We start from the raw sequence: 20,999 nt of genomic DNA, 5'->3' as shown, positions 1-20,999 counted from the left end.
TTCATAGAGACTAAAACTGATATCAGGCAGTAAACATCCCTTTTAATGCTGTAAAATGTGGCTTTTCAACAACAACAATTCCAAACCAGACTCAAGTGGCCAATCCAGGACCTGCAGGTTTAAATCTACTGTATACATTTGTGGACGTTTTAGGTTTTTGAAGCTGGACGTGGTGATACTTTGAGAAGAGGTGCAACTTGTAACAAAATTTAATATAATTCCCCACTCTTCTCTTTACAGCTGTCAAGCTGAGCATGACAAGCTTAAATCAGTAAACATGATTAAATTTGGCAATAATGTTTAAAGTGTGTAATACTGGTCTAATATTAAACTGCTGACAGTGATGATGCAAAACTTTTGCAAGAACAAATTAACCGATTTCACTGGATTTTTTACCTCGACCAAGTTTTTTTGGTCATGCAACATGTTTTTGGTAGCAAAAAGATGTTGCATCATGTTTTTGGTAGCATTTCTGTCCGTGCGTGTCATTCTGTGTGTAAACACATAGCTCGTAAAGTTTTTAATGAATTTGAATGAATGCAAACTTTGTAGTGGTGTAGAGTCGGTAATGTTAACAATCTTATATCCACCAAGGTCTTTAAGGTCAATTTAATGATTTATTTGCCGAAAAATGACAAAAGGTTAGAAACTATAATTCTTACAAGTATGGTGTGTATTGTTAACATATAGAAAGTACCTTATATAAAGATTTAAAATATCATGTTACATATGACCTCTAACCTCCTTCAAGGTCAATAGATTCATTTCAAGGTCACCATAATAATAAAGTTTTTGAAAACATTGTTTCTTTGCCATCGTTTGTATTGACAACATAAAATATAGGGAATGATGTATGTATATACCAAATGTATGTATATGCTACTGCTTACATACATACTGCCCAAAGAGTGAGCTGCCTTGGCTGAGGTCGGCATCTTGTTGGATCTGTAATGACATCACGGTGTGAGCGGTGGGTGGACGGAGCTACTAGGCTGGCGTTCCAGCTCTAACGCCTTCACCCTAAGATGCATCGCTTCCACTTCCAGCTCCCAATTTCTCAACTCCACTTCCTTAATGCAGAGCATCAGCTGGACTTCCTCAGCTGACGTCCCTCACTGCAGGACTGGGAGGAGCTATAGAAGTGGTTACAGGAGGACTAGTGGAAGGATTAGGTACAGGAGCTAGTGGCTCCACATCAGCTATGCCTGCCCCATCCGCCAACAGTCCCCTCTCACCCAGTGCCTTGGCTATAAGCCGCCGCAGTTCTTCCTTCCTCACAACCAGTGGTGTTTGCACATTAAAAAGGTTGGCAATAAGCATGAAATCTATCTTCTTACACTTATTCAACTGCTGCAATGTAGGATCCCCAGCAAACTTATCCAAATCAAACTCCATTGTGGCTAACAACACAAACCAAACAGCCACCCAGCAACACGCAGACAAACCACCCACCTGGGCGCTACAAAAGGAAACGCAAATGGCAAGGACGAGCCCCCAAATACACACACACACACACATATATATATATATATATATATATATACATAAATATAGATATGTCCAGGATCTCCTCTGTGACTTTGTTAGCTTTGGCTAGCACTGTCCCTGGCCTCCTCTGTATCCTAAGTTAGTTCTGTTTGAAGTGTTAACTCAGCTGTGTGGGATTTGGTGTTCCCTCCTCACCGGGTTGACAGCATCAGCTAAGAGCTTATCAACTTTTATCTAGGGGAACGATGGCAACAGGCTTCCCCTCTGTGAGCAGCAGACAGGAGAATTTAAGGACAAGGGAGGTGTTAAAAACAGGAAATGGAGGGATGAAGTCAAGTGAGGAGAGAACAAAGGACAAGCAGTTGAATGAATGTCACTGATCGCTGACTGGAAGGACATTAGCTTGTTTATCCAGACACATTAGGCTGGAGTGACAGAGACAGGAGTGTTCATTTGAAATATTTATTAGGAATGCATTAGAAGATAACACTCCATGATGTTTGACTTTAACTGCCACTTGTCCCATTCAGCCTGAATTTGAAACACATAGTTTTACACGGAGATCTGATGCCATCTGATAAGTCCTGCATATATGACATAGTATCACATGAGAATGTTAAACTCCCATAATGGAATTAAAAAACATTATTTATACTGAAAAAAGCAGCAAGGTTAAGACGTCTCGTTCTTGATTTGTCATCACTGTTGTGCCACAGAGAGCGAGCTTCATCTCAGACACCTCCCACCAGCACTGTCATCTCTGGCTCATGAGGGCCTGGCACTCCCTCTGGTGGGCGAGCAGTCGCAGGAACACCTTGTACTTCCTCTCATAGAAGCTGTAAAAAAAGGAAGAAATAAAGAAAATCATGAGATAAATTTGATGCCTGCTGTATATTTCAGATTTCATTCCTGAAATATCCCACAACTATATCAATTATTAAACACAAAGAAGGCATCAGAGTCAAGCATTTCCTTTCCTGTTGCAGAATTCCTCACCTCTGGACTTCACTGTCAGGCTGGACGACTTTCCCCACTTTAGCCATTTTTTCCATGGCCTCCTGAAACACAAGACACACACATGAATTTAATTCAATAAATGATAGCACACTCATTCAGCTTCATGTCAGCCATGACCCAGTTATAGTAAAAGCAGCAGCCTGCTGCTGTGGCGGAGTTTATAATTAATGCAGTGCAGGGCCCCTCTGCTGTCTAAACCTACAAAATCCATGCAGCTGACTGTTTGCAGCTCGGAGGCTCAGACAACACAACTGCCTGCTGTGTCTATGTTCGTAATGGGTTGACAGGTGCATCCTCGTCCAAATAACAGCATCGTATTTTTAGTCTGTCTGGCTTTGAGGCTGCTCAGAGTTGTGGTGCTGAGACACAAAGAGATGATGAGTTGACCTGACACAAGATGAATCCATACCTGTCTGTAACAAAAGCCAGCACAGTGCATTGCTTATTATGTAGTTTGGTTCCACCTAGCAGATGCAGGCAGTGAGTCAGTGATTATGTATGACATAACCTATGTCATGTTTGACCTCTGCTGTGTTTCCACGACATTACAGCATGTAATGATTCGACTGCAAACTGCTGCAGACTGTAAACTGTAAACTAAACATTAAAATACCAAGCTGACCTAGATTAAAGAGACACGTATTTCGTTTTTAAGTACTGCTCAACTGCTCGAAACAGCTGCACAACACAGTCTTCTATGATGCTGACAAAAAAAAGATGTTGGCTTTTACAAAATAAACTGGGATATATGCAGTTTACATTTAAGTGGCAGGGGCAGTCTCTTTAAAAAATGCTAACCATATTGTATTTATAATGAAGTGGTTATCATTAACATCCCTTTAAAGCCAAGTTTCAGAAACATGGGATTACTTCTATGTTCTTCAAATGCAACCACTTCATCAAACGTGTCCTCTTTGACTGAAATGTATTTATGTCAAGGTGTGTGCTGTGGCAGGCAGGATGTAGGAGCCAAACAGAGGACAAACTTAAAGCAGCAGCTTTTATTGCTGGGAATACTTTTCCATAGAAAAAAACTTCCCAACCAAAACTTTGAACATATAAAATAGAAACTAAACTGGAAACTAGTAAATAAAAATAACCAACTAGGAAAAGAAACACAGGGACTGAGAACGAGAATTTCATCAGGAACACGAAGAGAGAAACACAGCACAGTGAGGTTACGATGCTGTGCGATTTATGATGTAAACTCAGCTGTCTGCTCCTTGCTATCTGAAATATAACAGAACAATGACATAAATTCTCGACCATCTGACACTTCTGTTTAATCAGTTTTCTGTTTGACGTTTATTCAGCTGTGTGAAAACCACCCGGGGGATTAAAAAAGTTTTTTTTAAATCTAATCTAATATAATCTAATTACTTGAATCTCAGCCAAACCGATTTACTCACAAACAAATAAAACACTGAAAAAAGCCAAACAATAACATTTTTAGGTTGTCTAAGTGACTTATATATTACGTTTAACCTGAGTAGCGAAAGACCGCGGTGATCTGAAAATGATGTGCCAGGAGTTGTGCTGTTCTCTGCGGCTTCAGTGACCCTCGAGCTCCCGGCTTGTTATCGAGCTGGTGGGTAACAGACGTCTCCGAAAACGTCAGAGCACTTTTGCAAATACGTGATATCTTGATAAACCGAGCAGATATTTGAAGTTTACACAGCTACATTCTCGTCTGAAAATATGTTAAAAGTTTATTTTGTGACCCAGAAAGATCAATAAGAGTAATTTTAAAACTTAGTAGCGGCTAAGCCACACTATGAATTCTGGGATATGGTGGGCCATCCTTCAAATTCGGAGAAAAGGAGGACACATTTGTCGGCTGCATTCGGAGGAGTCTACGACTTTGGACAGCCTTCATCACGTCGCTGTGACGTAATCGGCCTACAAATGCGTCCTCAGGAGGATGCAGCCCATGAATTTGGACACTCCCATAGTGAGACAAAGGAAGCAAAGCAGAATACATTAACCAAGGACAGACTGTCAAAGTAAAAGTAAACAGGAAGCATAACACAGAAACGTGGACTTGATACTGAGACAGAGGAACACGAGAGACTCTGGAACAGCGGGAACATGAAACACAGAGACAAAAGTAACAAGACGTGGGACACAGGGAAGACATAAAGACAGAAAACTAAGACTAAATATACAACACACGGAGAACAGAATTAGACCAAGAACACAGAGGAGGCACAGAAACCGAATAACCAGGAACTATAAATATAATACAAACAGAAATCCATAATTCAGAGTAGTACAGCTTAAACCAAAAACACAAACACTGGGTCAGCAGACCCAGTGCCGTGAAAATTTAATGTTATTAAATTATTTTAAAAAGCCAGTCACAGATTCTAATCCTTATCTAACTCTGTTAAACAGAAAAACTGTTAAAAGGAACAACTTACCCTACAATCGCTGGATGTATTTTGGGAAGCCAGCTCTTAAAGTCAAATTGCAGACTGGAGTAAAACACTATGCACCTCCATCTCTACTTGTGCAAAAGAGCAAATCCAAATTTCCACTGTGACAGCCGACAGTGTTTCAGCGCATTTCCACCGGGATACTTTTGTTATGTTATTGTGTTGGTATTGTGACATATCAGAAAAAACTTCCAGTTACGTTATTTTGCAGGTGTTTATTTGACGAACGGTCATTTGGTACTAGCAACCCAAAGTGTGCCAAAAAATATCCCCCACACCTTTACACCATCAACACTACACCGAACTGTTGATACAAGGCAGTTGGATTTATACTTTCATGTTCTTTATGAACTTTAATGTTACATCAGAACAGTTTCCTGCTCTTATCTGACAGAGTGGCACCCGGTGTGGTCTTCTGCTGCTGTAGCTCATCTGCTTCAATGGTTAACATGTTGCCCATTCAGAGATGCTCTTCTTCAGACCTTATATCTAACGAGTGCTTAATTATGTTTCAAAAGCATTTCCTGCCAAATCCCTCAGATGTTGTTTGACTCGTGTGTATTGTAACTTCACTCTACCTGTATAGAGCTGTAGTGTCTTGATGCACATGCTCCCAGCACTGCTGCTCCCACTAGCACAGCTTCAGTTTGGTCTGGCAACACTACAGGCAACCCTGAGAATGAGATTGAAGACATGGAATGGGCTAAAGCTATCACAGAACTTATTTTACCTTTTCCTCTCTCCAGGTCCTCTCTGCCTGAATGTTCTTCAATGTCTTCCTGCATCATATTCCTACTATATATTAATTATTTTTCGTTGTTGATTGTCTGTATTCTAAATTTACTTCAGTTACATGTAGGTCCATCCAAGGAGTAACTTCTTCTGTCTTGTTGAGCTGTGCTGTTAAAAAAGACTTTGGGGGACTCTTTAAACTTCAAAGTTGGCTACTGGAAGCTGCACAGAATTAAGATTTTCTTCTTAATCTTTATTTTGTGGTTAAGTTATTGAAATACTAATACAAACATTCTTTCTTACTCTCAATAAATTATAAATGTACATACTGTACAACTGTGTTTCAAAATATACATATAACCATGTTATTGGTATTTACTACCTGTAGTATTAGCATGAATCTGTACAAACAGGTTGTTTTTGCTCAATCCACCACACAGGAAGAGGGTTCTGATTTCATGCCCTGCTTCTTTCATGGCCTCCAGAATATGAAGTGTACCGAGCTGAAACCAGAGGAGGACACACAACAGGAATAAAGTTACAAGAAAGCAAATACAACCTCCTTTGTACTTAAAGGTGCTAGGGTATCAGTCTGAGAGAGAGGAAGTCATTTGAAACACAAAACGCCATCAGACTCACAGCGAGGGCTTGCATGGTGGCCAGGTAGAGAAGGGCCAAGTCATCCAAGGTCTGGGACAAAGAGAGTCCAACTACCTGCAAAACAGTAATGACACAAAAATACCAGCAAGGGTGTGATCACCGTCTAAGATTTTGTGAAAGCAAGGCTGTCATCCAGTGTTTGGTGATTTATTAAAAACAGAGGTTTTCATATTCCGTTCCTTGGCTTTCTGTTTCCTGGAATTTTAGATGTGGTTCGGCGCCAGTAATTACCAAAAAAACCAAAAACAAAACATGGATAACCGAATATAATAACAAGTTCAACTCACAAATAAAAACAGTTTCTTTTTGATATGATTAGTGAGGGACCATAAGCTAAGTAAGCCAATAAGAGTAACAAACTAAATTAATGGCATTTAATTGTGTAATGGGAAATTAACCTCAACCTAACGGTTTTACTTTTGAAGTTAGCTGGTTCGACTGGCCTCTATAGCTGCTAGGCGTGGAGGGAATGACAGAGCATAGTATCGTAATATTTTATATTTATATTGATATAGACACAACAAATATTGATATTGTTGTGCGCAACAGTAGAAACAAGATAACTCAACTCATGCACCATTATCCTGAGACAATGTTAGTTGGTGAATCTAAATTAAACTGGCTCAACAAAAAAGACACACTTAGGCTGCAATCACTCTCAGAGACATTATGAAAAGGTGTGCAAATAATTGTTGTCCAGTTTATGCAGACAGATTGCCCACATGTTCCAACATCGGACCCACATCAGTCTTGAAGTCGAGGGGACAGGAAGAGAATAGAAAGGCTGCTGAGCACAAATGCATGAGTTAAATGTGAGTTTCTGTCTATGTAGAGAGCAAAAGATATGTTCATTGGTCATTGTTATATTATCTAAAACAGATCGTATAAAACTGCCAACTTGAACCTATTCAGTCCTGTGGGGAGTTCCACAAATAAGTTTAGGGCACAGGTTTGAACTGTCTTGCTGTGAATTACAAAATCAAATCAGTCATTAGGATCTTATCTCATTTGCTTTCCCTGTACCAAACCAGCACTCTAGAAAACACAATCTGTGGTTCTGCAAAGTTAAATAAGTTCAAGTTAAATTAACTATTTCCCCATGTGCTGAGTTTTAATGCTGATGGACTCTATTACAAAGTATCGTTCACAAACGGTGAAATGCAAGATGAGAAGCGACAACAAGAGAAAAAAAAACATCAAGAGACCGGGTTTACTCTTCAAGAACTGGAAAAAAGACATCAAGAGTTACTGGCCATCCATGACAGACTACAACAAACTAACAACGACATGGACGAGGAAAAGAAAGGTCAAGAAGAAAGATACAAAGATTTGCAAGAAAAATATAAAGCACTTGAAGAAGAAAACAAAGAACTCTAAAAACAAGAAGAAGAAAAGCAATACAACATTAAAGAACTGGAGAAAAGCTCTAAGAAACTTCTCCTTGACATTACAAACCTCACAGCACAGAACATTGATCTCCAAGAACTGTGTCGGGAAAAGACTTTCAGGTTTTTCTGGAAAAAGGACTCTTCTTGAGCTCAGTCTGGTCAAGAGTAGCCCCATCTTACTCCAACAGGGGAAAATCATACAGTAAATTATGTAAATAAATTCACTGTTCTTTATGGTCTTATTCAATGGTAAAGTTCTTTAGAAACATTACTGATGGTTCTTAGGAAAAGCTTAATAACTTAATCTGAGCTTTCTTTAACAATACTTCCTGTATTAAGATGAGTCAACAGCTAACAAATATAAACTGATATGTAAATTATTGTTTTTGGCAAGAAAATGTATTCTTTTCAATTGGATCAATGAAAAACCACCAACAATAACTCAGTGGTATAAAGAAATCTTTAGAGGCTTACCAATGGAAAGACTGAGTGCAAAACTAAGCAGTAATGACGATATCTTTTTGGAGGGGCAGCCCCACTCCAATGGCCGGATGGGTTTGTCAGGACCAGTGTTGGTTTACTGATTACTTCCCCAAAAAAGTAATCCCGTTACTTTACTGATTACTTATTTTCAAAAGTAATTAATTACTTAGTTACTTAGTTACTTTTTAAAAACACAATTTACAACCTGAATAGGTGATAAAGCGATAGATCTTTCAGCCCAATTCTACTTTTTCTGCATAATCCATCATACATAATGTAATCAAATGGAAAAGTCTCTTTTTTTAAACTTGTTTTATCAGTTTTAATCTTTTAACTTTATGCATCAAGCAAAAATTTAATTATATGCACCATTCTCTGACTTGAAGAAATTAGTTTAACATTTAAACCTATTTCTGCACATTCCAGCACATAAAATAATATATATTTTGTGTTTACACTCAGTCTTTCAAATAGATGCAAGTAGAACACAGCAGGAAATAAATAAAATCAAAGACTAGCGGTCCTTTTGATCTATTTTCACCTGTAAAGCAGGAGTAGGGTAGGCGGAGTTTTGCCCTGGTGCAGGTGAGCCGCAGCGGTCAGTGGAAGAATCCGCGAGTTTCTCTGTGAATTTCCCATTACGTCGTAGCGCACTCGGAGCTTGTTTAGGGGGGGGTTTTCGCTGTAAAAAGAAGCTTTCTTCCGACGCACAACGGACACTAATGTTTTTGTCACTTTTTATGGAATCAAACTAAGGTCAGTACTTCCACGCTTTAAATGCTGCACGCTCATACTCTCTCCCACACTCAATATAATATCCATTGTCGATCAGCACACAGCTGTTGTCACAAACGTCGCACTCGCTTACGTCACTGTCATGAGACATTCTCGCAAAAAAATCACGGTTTTAGTAACGCAGCGTTCCTACAGGAAAGTAACGGTAATCTAATTACCATTTTTGCGATAGTAATCCCTTACTTTACTCGTTACTTTAAAAAGTAATCAGATTACAGTAACGAGTTACAAGTAACGCGTTACTGCCCATCTCTGGTCAGGACAAATGTGTAAATGGGTGGTATACCCAATTATTTACCATAATGTATTAGTTTTCCTTTTACATGTCTCAGACTGCTTATCGTGTTGCTTCTTCTTTTTTGTTTTGGAATTTTTTTTTGTTGTTGTTTTTTTGTACCAAAAAATCCAAATAAAGAGATTTAAAAAAAAAAAAAAAGATGAGTCAACAGCTTTGAGTTGGATAACAGGGACCGGCTCAAAAATAACTCACCTTAATCGGAAAATGTAACTTAAGTATCATCTGACTTTAATCATTTGCCCTCATTTTACAATGTATTCGTTTTGATTAAACCTTTTAAATGTGTGACAAATGAAAAAAGTGCAAAAACAGGAAAGCAGCCAGTCAGAGTTGCGTATATGTTGCTGCTTCTAAAAGCCTCACACATATGTGGAATCATTGTGGAATTCATTCATAATCATTCTGTAGAGCAGCGGTCTCCAACCTTTTTTGCGCCACGGACCGGTTAATGCCCGACAATATTTTCACGGACCGGCCTTTAAGGTGTCGCGGATAAATACAACAAAATAAAACTAGTACCTGTACCAAAAAAAAGAAGATTTATTCATAACACATGTGACAAGACCCAGGAAAACTGAGTTAACGATAAAAACAATAACAAAATAACGCTGAAAACCGATAAAAACCCTGAAAAACATACGTTTCAGACCTGAGCCTCAACTCTCGCGGCCCGGTACCAAACGACTCACGGACCGGTACCGGTCCGAGGCCCGGGGGTTGGGGACCGCTGCTGTAGAGCATGGATCTTTGAAACACAGACTTCCACGTGCATAAGAGAACATTAAGAAAAGATTAAGAAAACCCCAAGTGCACAAAAAGGAAGAAACATTCAAAGCAGGCATACCCTAACTTAAAATCTGATACTCACACATACTCCACACACACTCCTTCTTTTTAAGTCATAGCATTTACCATGCCCTTCAAAGTTGGGTCAGCCAGGGGCGACCTGTTTCCATGAAAGTCCGGCCACACGTGAAGACTGGACCCCAGCAGATCGACAGCAGAGCAGGAGTTGGCCATCGAACTCAAATGGTTGTTCAAGTAGCTGTAGATATTCTCGCCAGCAAAAGGAAGCCTGTAAAATTAAAAACACTGTTGCCAGGACGCCTAAAATGATAGCTGATATTACCTATATTAATGCCATGGTGGTTGTTGAGCATGGAATCTATATTCAATCTTCAGCAAACGTGAAGTACCGTATATCAAAAAATTTAACTTCCTATTCCTCCAGAGAACAGTTGAGTTGCACTGAAAGCACAACATTACTGAGCTTCTAATCTCCCTAAAGCATACTTGACATTATTCTAGCCCAGCTGATGAAGATCACAGATGTGCAAAAGCATTGTTGGGAACTGCAGTATTAAAAGCATCAGCTGACCTCTGCTGAACCTGTTCCTGGAGCTGGGTATATGCAGTGTGACCTTTCACCATGTGGTCAATCTGAGGGAGGAAAGAGGCAATACATTAAAACTGAAAAGGATCACGAATGACTGGTGACCACCTGGCTTCAACTAATAATGTCAAAGCTGAATCTATAAACATCCCAAAGCATTAGCTCCTTTTTTTCAAACCAGTAGTTCAAATGTGAAAGGTGAGGAAAAAATAAGTGGTTTTGCCTCCATGTTTTCTGTTAGTATTGAGCATGAAGAGGATCTGAAAAATAATTTAAATATGAATGAAAAAGATCAAGAAAAATATGAGTAGACTGACCAGCCTTCCTGTCACACTCTGCCCTCCCTCGTTGAGCCACAGTCCAGGCACCATGGCAGATAGGTAGGGCCCCCACACTCCTGGCACAAACCGAGGCTGCTCACTGATCTGACAGCACAGGAAATCTTTTAGTTAGTTTTAGTTGGAGGTAAATATTTTATAAATTAAAATAGAAACCGCCGGACTAACAGGATAATAACAGGATGCCATTTTCTTCTCATCTCAGAGCTACTGCAGTTGGCCTGTGCAGACAGGATAATTTATGTCTATAAACAATTTTTAACAATGCTCACATAAGTATAAACAAGTAATACAGATAGAGTGGCTTTTAGAAAGATATCTTATCAGACTACTTAAGACAGATTGTGCACCTAGGAAATGAAGGTGGTGAGTACACGATTAATCATCAGAAGACGTTTTTATTAGTCATCAGGAGATATTCACAGGAACATACACACAATCACAAAGTTCCACTGGGGAACAGTACAGTAGTAGACTAGTATGGTAATTTTACACCAATCAGGTGAACAGCAGCTGTGAACTACTGACCGCCATGTGACAAGTTGACGTTCCACAGATCAGCGCCATGCGTGCAGTGATCGGCTGACCCTCACAGGGCAAATGAAAACCTTTCACATCAGCACCGATCACACCTGGAAGGAGGAGGTTAATGTTGCTTTATTTAACATTCTTTGTTTTATGCAGGGGAAAAGATACATTGTAATAATTAAGTTGTTGTTTTTTAACACAAAGTGTCAAAGATGCTGCTACAGCTGTAAATCCACATGAATGAAATCGTGCTCCAACCTCTTCATAGGATTCAGCAGTGACGCTAACTGCTGGAATAATGTTTATCAAGCTGGTTTGAGTTTAAGGTGGGAGGCCAGTCTCCATCACTGTGACATGAACAGAAACTAATGGTGCAGAGTGCTGTAACCTCTCACTGATGCAGCAATGTGTGATTGGCAGAGGCCACGGTCGAGGGTCAAAGGCAAGAGTTCACGACGAGTTCAGCTCACAGAACAGATCCAGATGGTGAGGATTTCTGATCCTGAGGAAGGTCTGCTGCTGCCCTGACACTGGTCAGAAATTCACTAACATCTCAGGCAGGTTTGTTATTCAGTTTATTTCCCATAATATTAAAGATGGGAACGTCTAACACATGCTAGGCACCTAATCCTCATGTGGTAAACTATAGTTGTTGAAATATTATCACATCATCCATCTATTATCTCCCTTCTCACTTCCTTCTTCCAGCAAACTCATAAAACCAAAAAAGGTATTTTATTTTTTATTTATTTTGGTAACTAAGCACAGTCACAAGTTGTCGGCTGGTCAAACAGGTTGTTTTCACTTTTCAGTGAGGATCACACTATCCTGATAATTAGCGCTTTAACTTGTGGCAGGTCATCCACTGATCAATAGGCATACATTTCACAAACAAGAGCAAAAATGCTTCCCCTATCTCAAAGGCTGAGCCCAGCCACACCACAAGGGCAACTTGTGTTGATTTCTTTTATTTGCGAGCACTAGAGACAGGGTGAGGAGCTCAGACATCAGGAGAGAGCTTGAAATAGAGCCAATGCTCCTCCACGCCAAACATAAACAGCTTAGATGGTTTAAGCATCTGGTTAGGAAGCCTCCTCCTTGGAGATTCCTTTAAGAGGTTTTTCTGACATATGCAATTTGGAGGACAATCCAGCGTAGACACAAAAGCTCCTGGAGAGATTATATATCTGACGCGTCATGGGAATCCCCCGGGATCTCCTAGAAAGGACTGGAAAAGCCGTCCGGAGCACCCTGTTTAGCCTGCTGCTACTGCGACGTGGCTTTGAATAAGCAAAATATAATGGATGGATAAACTAGCATCTAATATAGCACTACCATCAACCCCACATTTACATTTGTCCATATACATATTACTACGATGTATAAGTTGGTTTCCTAGTGTATTCATGCACCTACAAAAATGATTTAACTTAGCACATGCTTTGTTTTGGAGTTAAAGTTTAAACTTTGCACACAGGATACTGAAAAGCCACAGCCACAAGTGGAAATTATGAAATGTTAAAGTCTATTTAGTAAACGTTTATATTAAACTTTGCTCCTTAAGGAATGAACTTCTTTTTTATTGTGACCCTGACAGAGCCACGTAGCATATCAAAATATCAACTTTGCAAATAAAATATCAACTTTGCATCACTGACATTTTATGCCTTCATTTTCCTTTCAGTACCTTCAAATAGGCATAACAACGCGACAGCATAGAGCAATTTTTGCTCCTCCAGCATGTCTGCACCATTCCAGCACACCATTAAAAAACAGCTACGCATCTCTGGTGTGTGATGACTTGGCTATGTGATTACCCTCCTTGCTTTCACTATAGCTTTCATATGGAACAGCCACAGTCACAGGCTGTGTGAAAGCGGCTGCAAACTGAGTAATCTCGGCTTATTCATGACAAGAAAATACTTTTGTTTGTTGTTTCTTCTGATACCTAAGCCTCCAGCATGAGCATCGATGAGAGAAGCCCCAACTGCAGTTCCTGGGTCCAAACCCAAATCTGCTGCTGCCTCCTGTGTAAGGCCCTCTCCCAGTGGACTTCCTGGAGGACACGTCACACTGCCTGGATGACAAAATTATTTATAATTTTTAATTCTTATAATTTAATAAAGGAGACAAAAACTGTAAAAGATATAAGAAATAATCAGTCAAACTATCTGAATGTATAAAATGTCATTTTCTGGCCTATTTTGGAGAAGTTATTTTCCAGAAGGTCGTCCAGTCCAATGCTCGTCCAGAAGCTGGCATCCCATCCTTCTGGAGGGCAGTAGGTCCACTTACACACCAGAGTACATAAAGACCTGTGCAACATTGGACAACATGCATCCACTTGCAAATACTGTAGGATAATAAACATGCTTTATTAACAGCACACATTAGATACAAGTATTTTGTGAAAACCAATGACTTTGTCCACACATTTTACAAAGGATTAGGGAACTGCATCTTTTCTTTTTAACTGAGAACAGAAACAAGACTATTGTTTTTAATGGGGCTGCCCACCAGCAAATATGTTTGAATTAATACAAGGGTTTTTAGGCGTGCTAGTGGTGATCCTTTTCAAACCTACCTCCTTTTTTTATTAGACATACATAAGTGTGTAAGTCTCCGTAACATCATCGACAGCTCACCTCGTTAAAGAGCCGGATGCCTTCCAAGACAAGAAGTCTGGAAGATCAAAAAAGTGACTGGCTTTGTTCCAGCAGCTCTCCTTTAGATTCTGAATGAGTGAAAGGCAAAGTGTGTGAGAATAAAAGCAACAACTGTATGACAAATATGCTAAGGCTAAAACAGTAATAAAAACAAACAAAAAAAAGCCCACCAGGTATCTGCTGAACAGCCCGTACAAAGAGCAATAATAAAACATGCAGAGATCAGTGGTGACCTTGTTCACCTCTCACCTCTTTAAGCCAGAGCAGCTTAGGGGGTTGCATCTCTGGTGACATGACTCCTCCTACCCTGCTGAGGACCCTGTGGCCATTTTTTGTTATACGATCAGCCTGCTCTGTAGCACGATGGTCCATCCACATCACTATGTTCCTTTGGGGGTCACCTGGGAAAAGCAGTTCAGTAAGGGACAAGGCAACAAACACCAGAGGGCTAATATTGTATATAATATTGTATCTGTTAAGACCTGATACATAAAACTGTTGTCATGGATAGATGGAGTACAAATTCAGTATTTAGACCAAAGAATTTGGGTCATGCTTTTGTGTCTTGCTTAATAAGTAAAAACATGATTCAAATCCAGCTCCAGGCTTCTACTCTGCAGCCGACTATGACCTTGGACCTCACTGTGGAGGGGGTGATTTTTTTCCCCCTGAAGGATCAATGCTCAGCAAAAATGGGCCTTACATAACCAATGCTTACCAAGCATTCAGATCAGATCAAATGCAATGAAATAAATCGCTTACCTTCCTGACTGACAGGCACAGGCTGGAAGCTTTGGTCCAAAACCACTAGAGAGCAGGTGGCATCAAAGCCAATCCCCCTAATCTGGCTCTTCTCCACACCGTGAGTAACTTTCTGGAACAAATACACGCAGTTGTTTTTAAATTACATTTCCTCCGTGCATTTACTCATCCTGCAACCGTAAGAGGGCACGAATATATACACCAGCTTATGATGTCAATTTCTGCCTTTCATAAATAAACAGCTGTTCACACAGGATGTGTGCTTGAGATTCCCAACCAAGTGCACATTGAAACCTAGGGTGTACATTGGCAATACATAGAAAAGATTTTTCAGCACAACACGTTTACAACATGTAGTGAGTCTAATACAGGTTTATTCCTGAATATTCCTTGCCCATGAGGTTTTTGCCTTCCACTGAGGGGAAATTACTACTACTGATGATTTCAACCAGCATTTTTAACAGGTATTTTTTTAAACTTTTTTTTAGTACCGTTAAATTTGATTACATTTTTCTCATTTCATAAACCTCTGTTAACTAAGGTAAAACATATTCTTTGCCTTAACCTAATGTGGATGAATCATGCTTCTCCCACAGGCACATCCGGAGCCAGGAAAAACCCTGTAATGTAAAAAAATTTTGTCGCAGAGACCAGTCATCCACCACATATGCCAGCTGCCGAGTATATACCTCCCCTAACTTAAGGCAGCTGTTGCCAAAGTGTGTGTGCTGCCATTAAGAGTAGAGCCTGACCAATACTAGATTTTGGGGGCCAACTTAGGGAGTAAAAAATGATCTGATACTAATATATGCCCTATATTCTTTAGACATACAGTAATGCTGTATTTACAGGGGAGTTCTAAATAAAAGGGAAATTGATTGGGTCCTGCATAACAACCATTTTTTAGCAATGTATTTCAAACAAACTAGTTTACAGTGTAACAACAACACACAGCTTAATTCCAGACCACTGGTTATAGTGTTTTGTGTATTGGAAGCTATGGAGGTGCAATATCTTGAAGTAAAATGTCTCAATGCATGCGCAATCATTTAGGTAAGGAAATCCCAAAAATCATCTGGATGTAGCCTTTTCAGTGGGAGAAACGCTTGGTCACTCATCCCAGTGACTTTTTCAGTCTCAGCTGACTGCAGGTTTTCCCAACCTTATAAACAGTACCTTTGCACAAAGACTGAAAGCCATTCCTCAATTCTTTGTGAATGGTCCTCATGGTCATGACACTCGGCATATTAATGATCAAGAAACTGAGCTCACAGCCCATTGTTCTTCAGTGGTGCTAGTTTCATTAATTATGCAAATGTACTGGTAGTAAGAGACCTACTGTACCAGCTGAGTTTGAACTAGGAGGGAATTAGATGCAGAAGGTTAGCAGAAAAAACACAAGTACAGTAGCTAGCTAAAGGTAACCAAAATGGTCAAAATAGTAAATATATTTTATATTTTACCTAAAATAGGTGCTGAATAAAAAGACGAAACTAGCTTAAAGTAATTATAGCAAAGTAAGCGAAACATTAGCATATGACAATACACAACGACTGAAAGACTTACCAAGAGTTAGCTAAAAAATAACAAACGGTGGCTGATGTAGTGAAGAAAATGCTGGAATAATTAGCAGAGAACAATGTAAGGGCGGTAGGAATATTAAATAATACGTTTTAAAAGGAATATTTAAATAATTAAAACATATATATAATGAAGAAACTGCTTTTTTTTTTCTTTAGCTGCTAAAATACTATTAACACCCATGCTAAAAATTAGCTAAAATGAACACATGAGAGTCTGTGTTGGTGTATCTGTGCTCAGACGGCTGCTGTAGAGGGATGGATGTATATTTTTATAACACACACTGAGGCCATAAATCATCCCACCTTGACAACTGTGCAGCATTTCTCCCAGATCTCAGTGGAGGACTGGACATAGTGGTCAGACTCCGGCTCCCAAATGCCGATGGGCTCCTGTGCAGTGCTCTTCAGCAGGCCCTCCCTGGTCACTAGTGCAGCCCTCACACTGGCTGTGCCCACGTCCACTCCAACATAAAAAATCTCTGCCATGAGGAGATGACCTGAAAGTGGGGGAGGAGGTTTATTATTAACCAGGTTACATTACCAGTGTCGACTTTGAGCAGGTTATACAAATGCAAGAAAAACGCAATTATTAAGGCAATTTGCGTATTTTGCTTTTGAAAAATGTCTTCTTTTTAGCATCTTCACACACTCCTGCAGACGGTTGGAGGGCAGGAATGTGTGAAGTGCAGCAGCAGCTGGTAAAACAGAGTTTTCAGCAATAATAATAACAGACTAGTACTTATAAAGTACTTATTAATAAACAAATAGGACGCGAGTGCGTAATCTGAACTTACCCAGCGATTAAACAATTATTTTAGTCCGCAGAGCATTTATGTTGATCGTTCAAGTTTGTGATCAGGGTACTTTCAGAGTTAAAGCATTGCTTTAACGCTGCTGGACCTCAGAGTCGGACGGAATGCGAAAGCGGACAAAAAGCTTACCGTATGCTAAGTTGTTCAGGCATTTTAGCTTCAGAAATCAGCTTATTCACTTTTTCATCATGCCATATTTTTATATATACATTTAAATATTTTTATATTTTACATTTATATCTTTTATTATCTGAAAAGTCCAAGTTTACCATTGAAAACGTTTTGACTTTTCTCAAAGTGTGCAGAAAATAACTGCAATGCCAGTTGTGGAGTGCAGGTTACTATGCGGGGGGGGGGGGGGCTGAAAGTAAACTGAATTAAAAATTACAATTAAAAATGAAATAAAAATAAAAAATAATTAGAAATACAAATTATAATAAATCTGGTGGGGTGGACCAAAAGATCAGAACTACTGATTCCTACACAACATTTGTAATAAAGGACATTGGTGATTTCAGTTGCTTTTATGATATATATAAACCACAACTGATTGTGTGCTTAGTGGATACCTCAGGCAGCAGACCCCTGAGAAAGAAGAGGAGAAAGAACAGGAACCATCATTGAGGACCGGCCCCTGCACGGCATGTACCACCAAGAAATAGAAGAAGTGGCTGATATAGAGAAATCCTGCCAATGGCTTGACAAAGCTGGATTGAAAGACAGCACAGGGGCACTAATCATGTCAGAACAGGAACAAGCTATAAGCTCAAAATTGATAGAGGCTGAGGTCTACCACATCAGCTAAGACACGTGCCTACGTGCAGGCTGTGCAAAGATGCCCCTGAGACAACCCAGCGCATAACAACAGGGTGCAAGCTGCCATTAGACAGGGCATATGTGGAAGTGTATGCCGACATAGTATACAGGAACATCTCTGGAAGTATGGTCTGGAAGTCCCGAGGTCAAAATGGGATAGGAGAAGGCCTTAGTGGTAGACGTAGCTATACCAACCAATAGGAACATCAGGAATAAGGAACATGAGAAACTCGAGAAATACCAAGGGCTGAGAGAGTAGAGAAGATGTGGAGGGTGAAATCGGAGCGCTCAAAGCAGTGACTGGGCGACTGGCTCAAGCAGATCCCAGGAATGACATCTGAGATCTCTGTCCAGAAGAGCGCAGTTCTAGGAACACAGCAAAGATACTCCAGGGTACCCTCAAGCTCGAGGGAAGGACAAAGGGTGGGGAAATTTATATAGTCAAGTTTTTCATTCTAAATCCTACCTTGTCTATTTGTGTTATTAAAGGAGCTAAGCAGCTGTGTAAAGGAAGTGCCGCTGGATGTGACCCGTATGTTTGGGCAAGGAATGATCAGCAGAGATGGACTTCAGAGAAAAACCAAGCAGCAGGACAGGAAGAAACAGATGGTCTCCAACAAACAGTGCATGGACAGTGTTTGAAATCTCATCTGTCTCTCTCACTGGCCAGTGTGTGTGTGTGTGTGTGTCCCTCAAGTCCATGCCTGAAGGTAATCAAAACTTTGTTCTGTTGATACATCAACACATGCACATACACTCTCTCTGTGTGTTTTGCCCTAATAAAGGGGAGGAGAGGGGAGGGGTGTTTCCGTGAAAGCTGGATTGTCCCACCTCTGTACAACAAAAGCAGGGCCTGTTGGGAGACAGGCGGGACCAGCTCCTGATTAGAAAACTCCATGCAGTGGAAACAGCTGGCCCAGCCAGGGAGGAGGAAAGCACTGTTATCTAAAGGCGACCCCGTCAACCCAGTAGAGAGGAAAAGCTGACAGAGAAACAGGAAGCATGGCCAGGCCATAGCGATAGTTTGATTGGAAACACTGCACGGTGGGTCTTGACACAGGTATGTGGACAGAGTGGCCCAGAACGTTACTGTGTGATAGAAAGAAAGAGCGTTTCTAAAGCATTCTTCAGAGTATCATACTTCAGAATGGGTGTTGCGCAGCCTTATGATGAAGACAACATGTCATCTGGGGAGTGTTGACCTCAGGCTGCCCTGGTTATCCCAGCCTGTCTGTCTGGGCTGTTAACTTATTTATAGTTGGCTTGAGGAGAACATGTTTAATAATACAATGGAGTAGACCAGACAGACTGGACAGCAGCTGTCATTAGCTGGCTTTGTGTCTACCTATGTGAATGAATGAACACATATTCATACATACAGTGCAGGGTGGTTAAGACCGCAATGCCAAAGAATGCATTCAATATTTTTACACATTTTTACAGATATAATGACTTGTCCAAGCATAGACTAAGTCTGTGTAATCACAAACCTGTCTCATGTACCGCCTGCAGATAAGATATACTGCAAACTTAGCAGAATGATAAGGAAATTTGTGTTTGGTCAGTTATTTTGGTGTTGTAACAATGTTTCTTGGCAATAAATCTTATACTGTTGGACAGCCTGTTTATTTTCCACTAAATGGTGCCACATTTGTAGGAAAATGCATTCATGAGTTGAGTGTGTGGGCTACACCCATGCTTCTCTGCCAGTACCAAACAGCTTATTCTGCTGTGGACTTTTGTTTGGTGTCGTTTATTAGATTGGATGATTTCGTCCGAAGAAACAATACATATTGACAATTTAACAGTTTATTCATTTAACAAACAGGAACCTTAGTAGCATGTGGAAGAACCATACACATGCTCCGCTTCATGCTGGTCACCAGCTTGGTCAGGCACTGCTGTGGGATGGCGTCCCATTCTTCAACCGACTTGTCGCGAGTCAGCCAATATGGTTGTGTTGGTCATGAACAGCACGCCCACGAGTGTTCAGGAGGGTTGAAGTCAGGACTTCAGGCAGGCCATTCCATCTTCTCCACTCCCAAGTTCTGAAGGTAGTCTCTGATAAACCCCTCTCTGTGGAAGTGAGTATTGTCGTCTTAGAGGACTGAATTCTGTCCCAGACTGTGGAGACATGGGATTGCTACTGGTTGTAGAATCTCATCTTAATATCTTGATATGCATTCAGATTGCCGCCAGTGACGACAAGCCTTGTTTTTCCAGTGAGGGAGTTGCCTACCCACTGCTATGTCGTCCTGCAAGCCTTGACTGCAAATCTGTAGAAGACTGCCTATGGTTCTGACAACGTGAGGAAATGGTCTTCTTATGGTGTTGTCGTTTTGGGACGCCCACTTCAATGACTGTCTCTGACATTCCCCATTAGATAGATTCTAGGGCTTACTCCAAATAATGCTGCTACTTGGTCTTATAAAACACAAGCTTGAAGTTGCACTATGGCACAAGTCCGATCCAGATCAGTCAAATGGGGCATGCTTGGAGCAGCTCTAGCAGGGTCCATGCTCACATGCTGGGGTGCCAGCAGCTCAAAACAAGAGTCAATAGCAGAACAAGCTGTTTGACATAAGAAGAAAAGATCTGACAAGGTTTTCATGGGTTCAGTCCACATACTCAACCCTGCTGCTCAACCTGTAAATGCATTTTCCTTACAAATGTGTTATTATTTTAGGGGAACAAAAGAAACAAAGAAATTGCCAAGAAAGAAAAAGCTGACCAAGTGCAAATTTCCTTACTTTTTGTGCAGATTTAGGGTTGGGTTAGCCTGTCAGTGCATAGGTATGTTGCTAT

The 20,999-nt window shown here is 40.4% G+C and overlaps 1 protein-coding gene across 1 annotated transcript; it reads right to left on the bottom strand.

Annotated features, from left to right (window-relative positions):
* Positions 1 to 1,916: 1,916 nt before the first annotated feature.
* Positions 1,917 to 17,474, bottom strand: fggy (FGGY carbohydrate kinase domain containing). The gene is made up of 16 exons (XM_087831245.1): positions 17,361 to 17,474; positions 16,870 to 17,063; positions 14,984 to 15,095; positions 14,471 to 14,622; positions 14,201 to 14,289; positions 13,755 to 13,870; positions 13,504 to 13,632; positions 11,556 to 11,659; positions 11,007 to 11,114; positions 10,675 to 10,736; positions 10,209 to 10,371; positions 6,312 to 6,386; positions 6,055 to 6,175; positions 5,519 to 5,613; positions 2,485 to 2,546; positions 1,917 to 2,324 (listed from the first exon to the last, which is right to left on the bottom strand). Exons 2-16 carry the CDS (start codon positions 17,050 to 17,052, stop codon positions 2,243 to 2,245), a joined length of 1,653 nt encoding a protein of 550 aa, XP_087687371.1. The 5' UTR covers positions 17,053 to 17,063; positions 17,361 to 17,474; the 3' UTR covers positions 1,917 to 2,242.
* Positions 17,475 to 20,999: the final 3,525 nt, after the last annotated feature.

Source organism: Neolamprologus brichardi, chromosome 18, assembly GCF_056152115.1.
Source record: "Neolamprologus brichardi isolate AB-2024 chromosome 18, ASM5615211v1, whole genome shotgun sequence".
In the NCBI taxonomy this organism is placed as follows: Eukaryota; Metazoa; Chordata; class Actinopteri; order Cichliformes; family Cichlidae; genus Neolamprologus; species Neolamprologus brichardi.
This window is presented reverse-complemented; position numbering and strand designations above follow the sequence as displayed.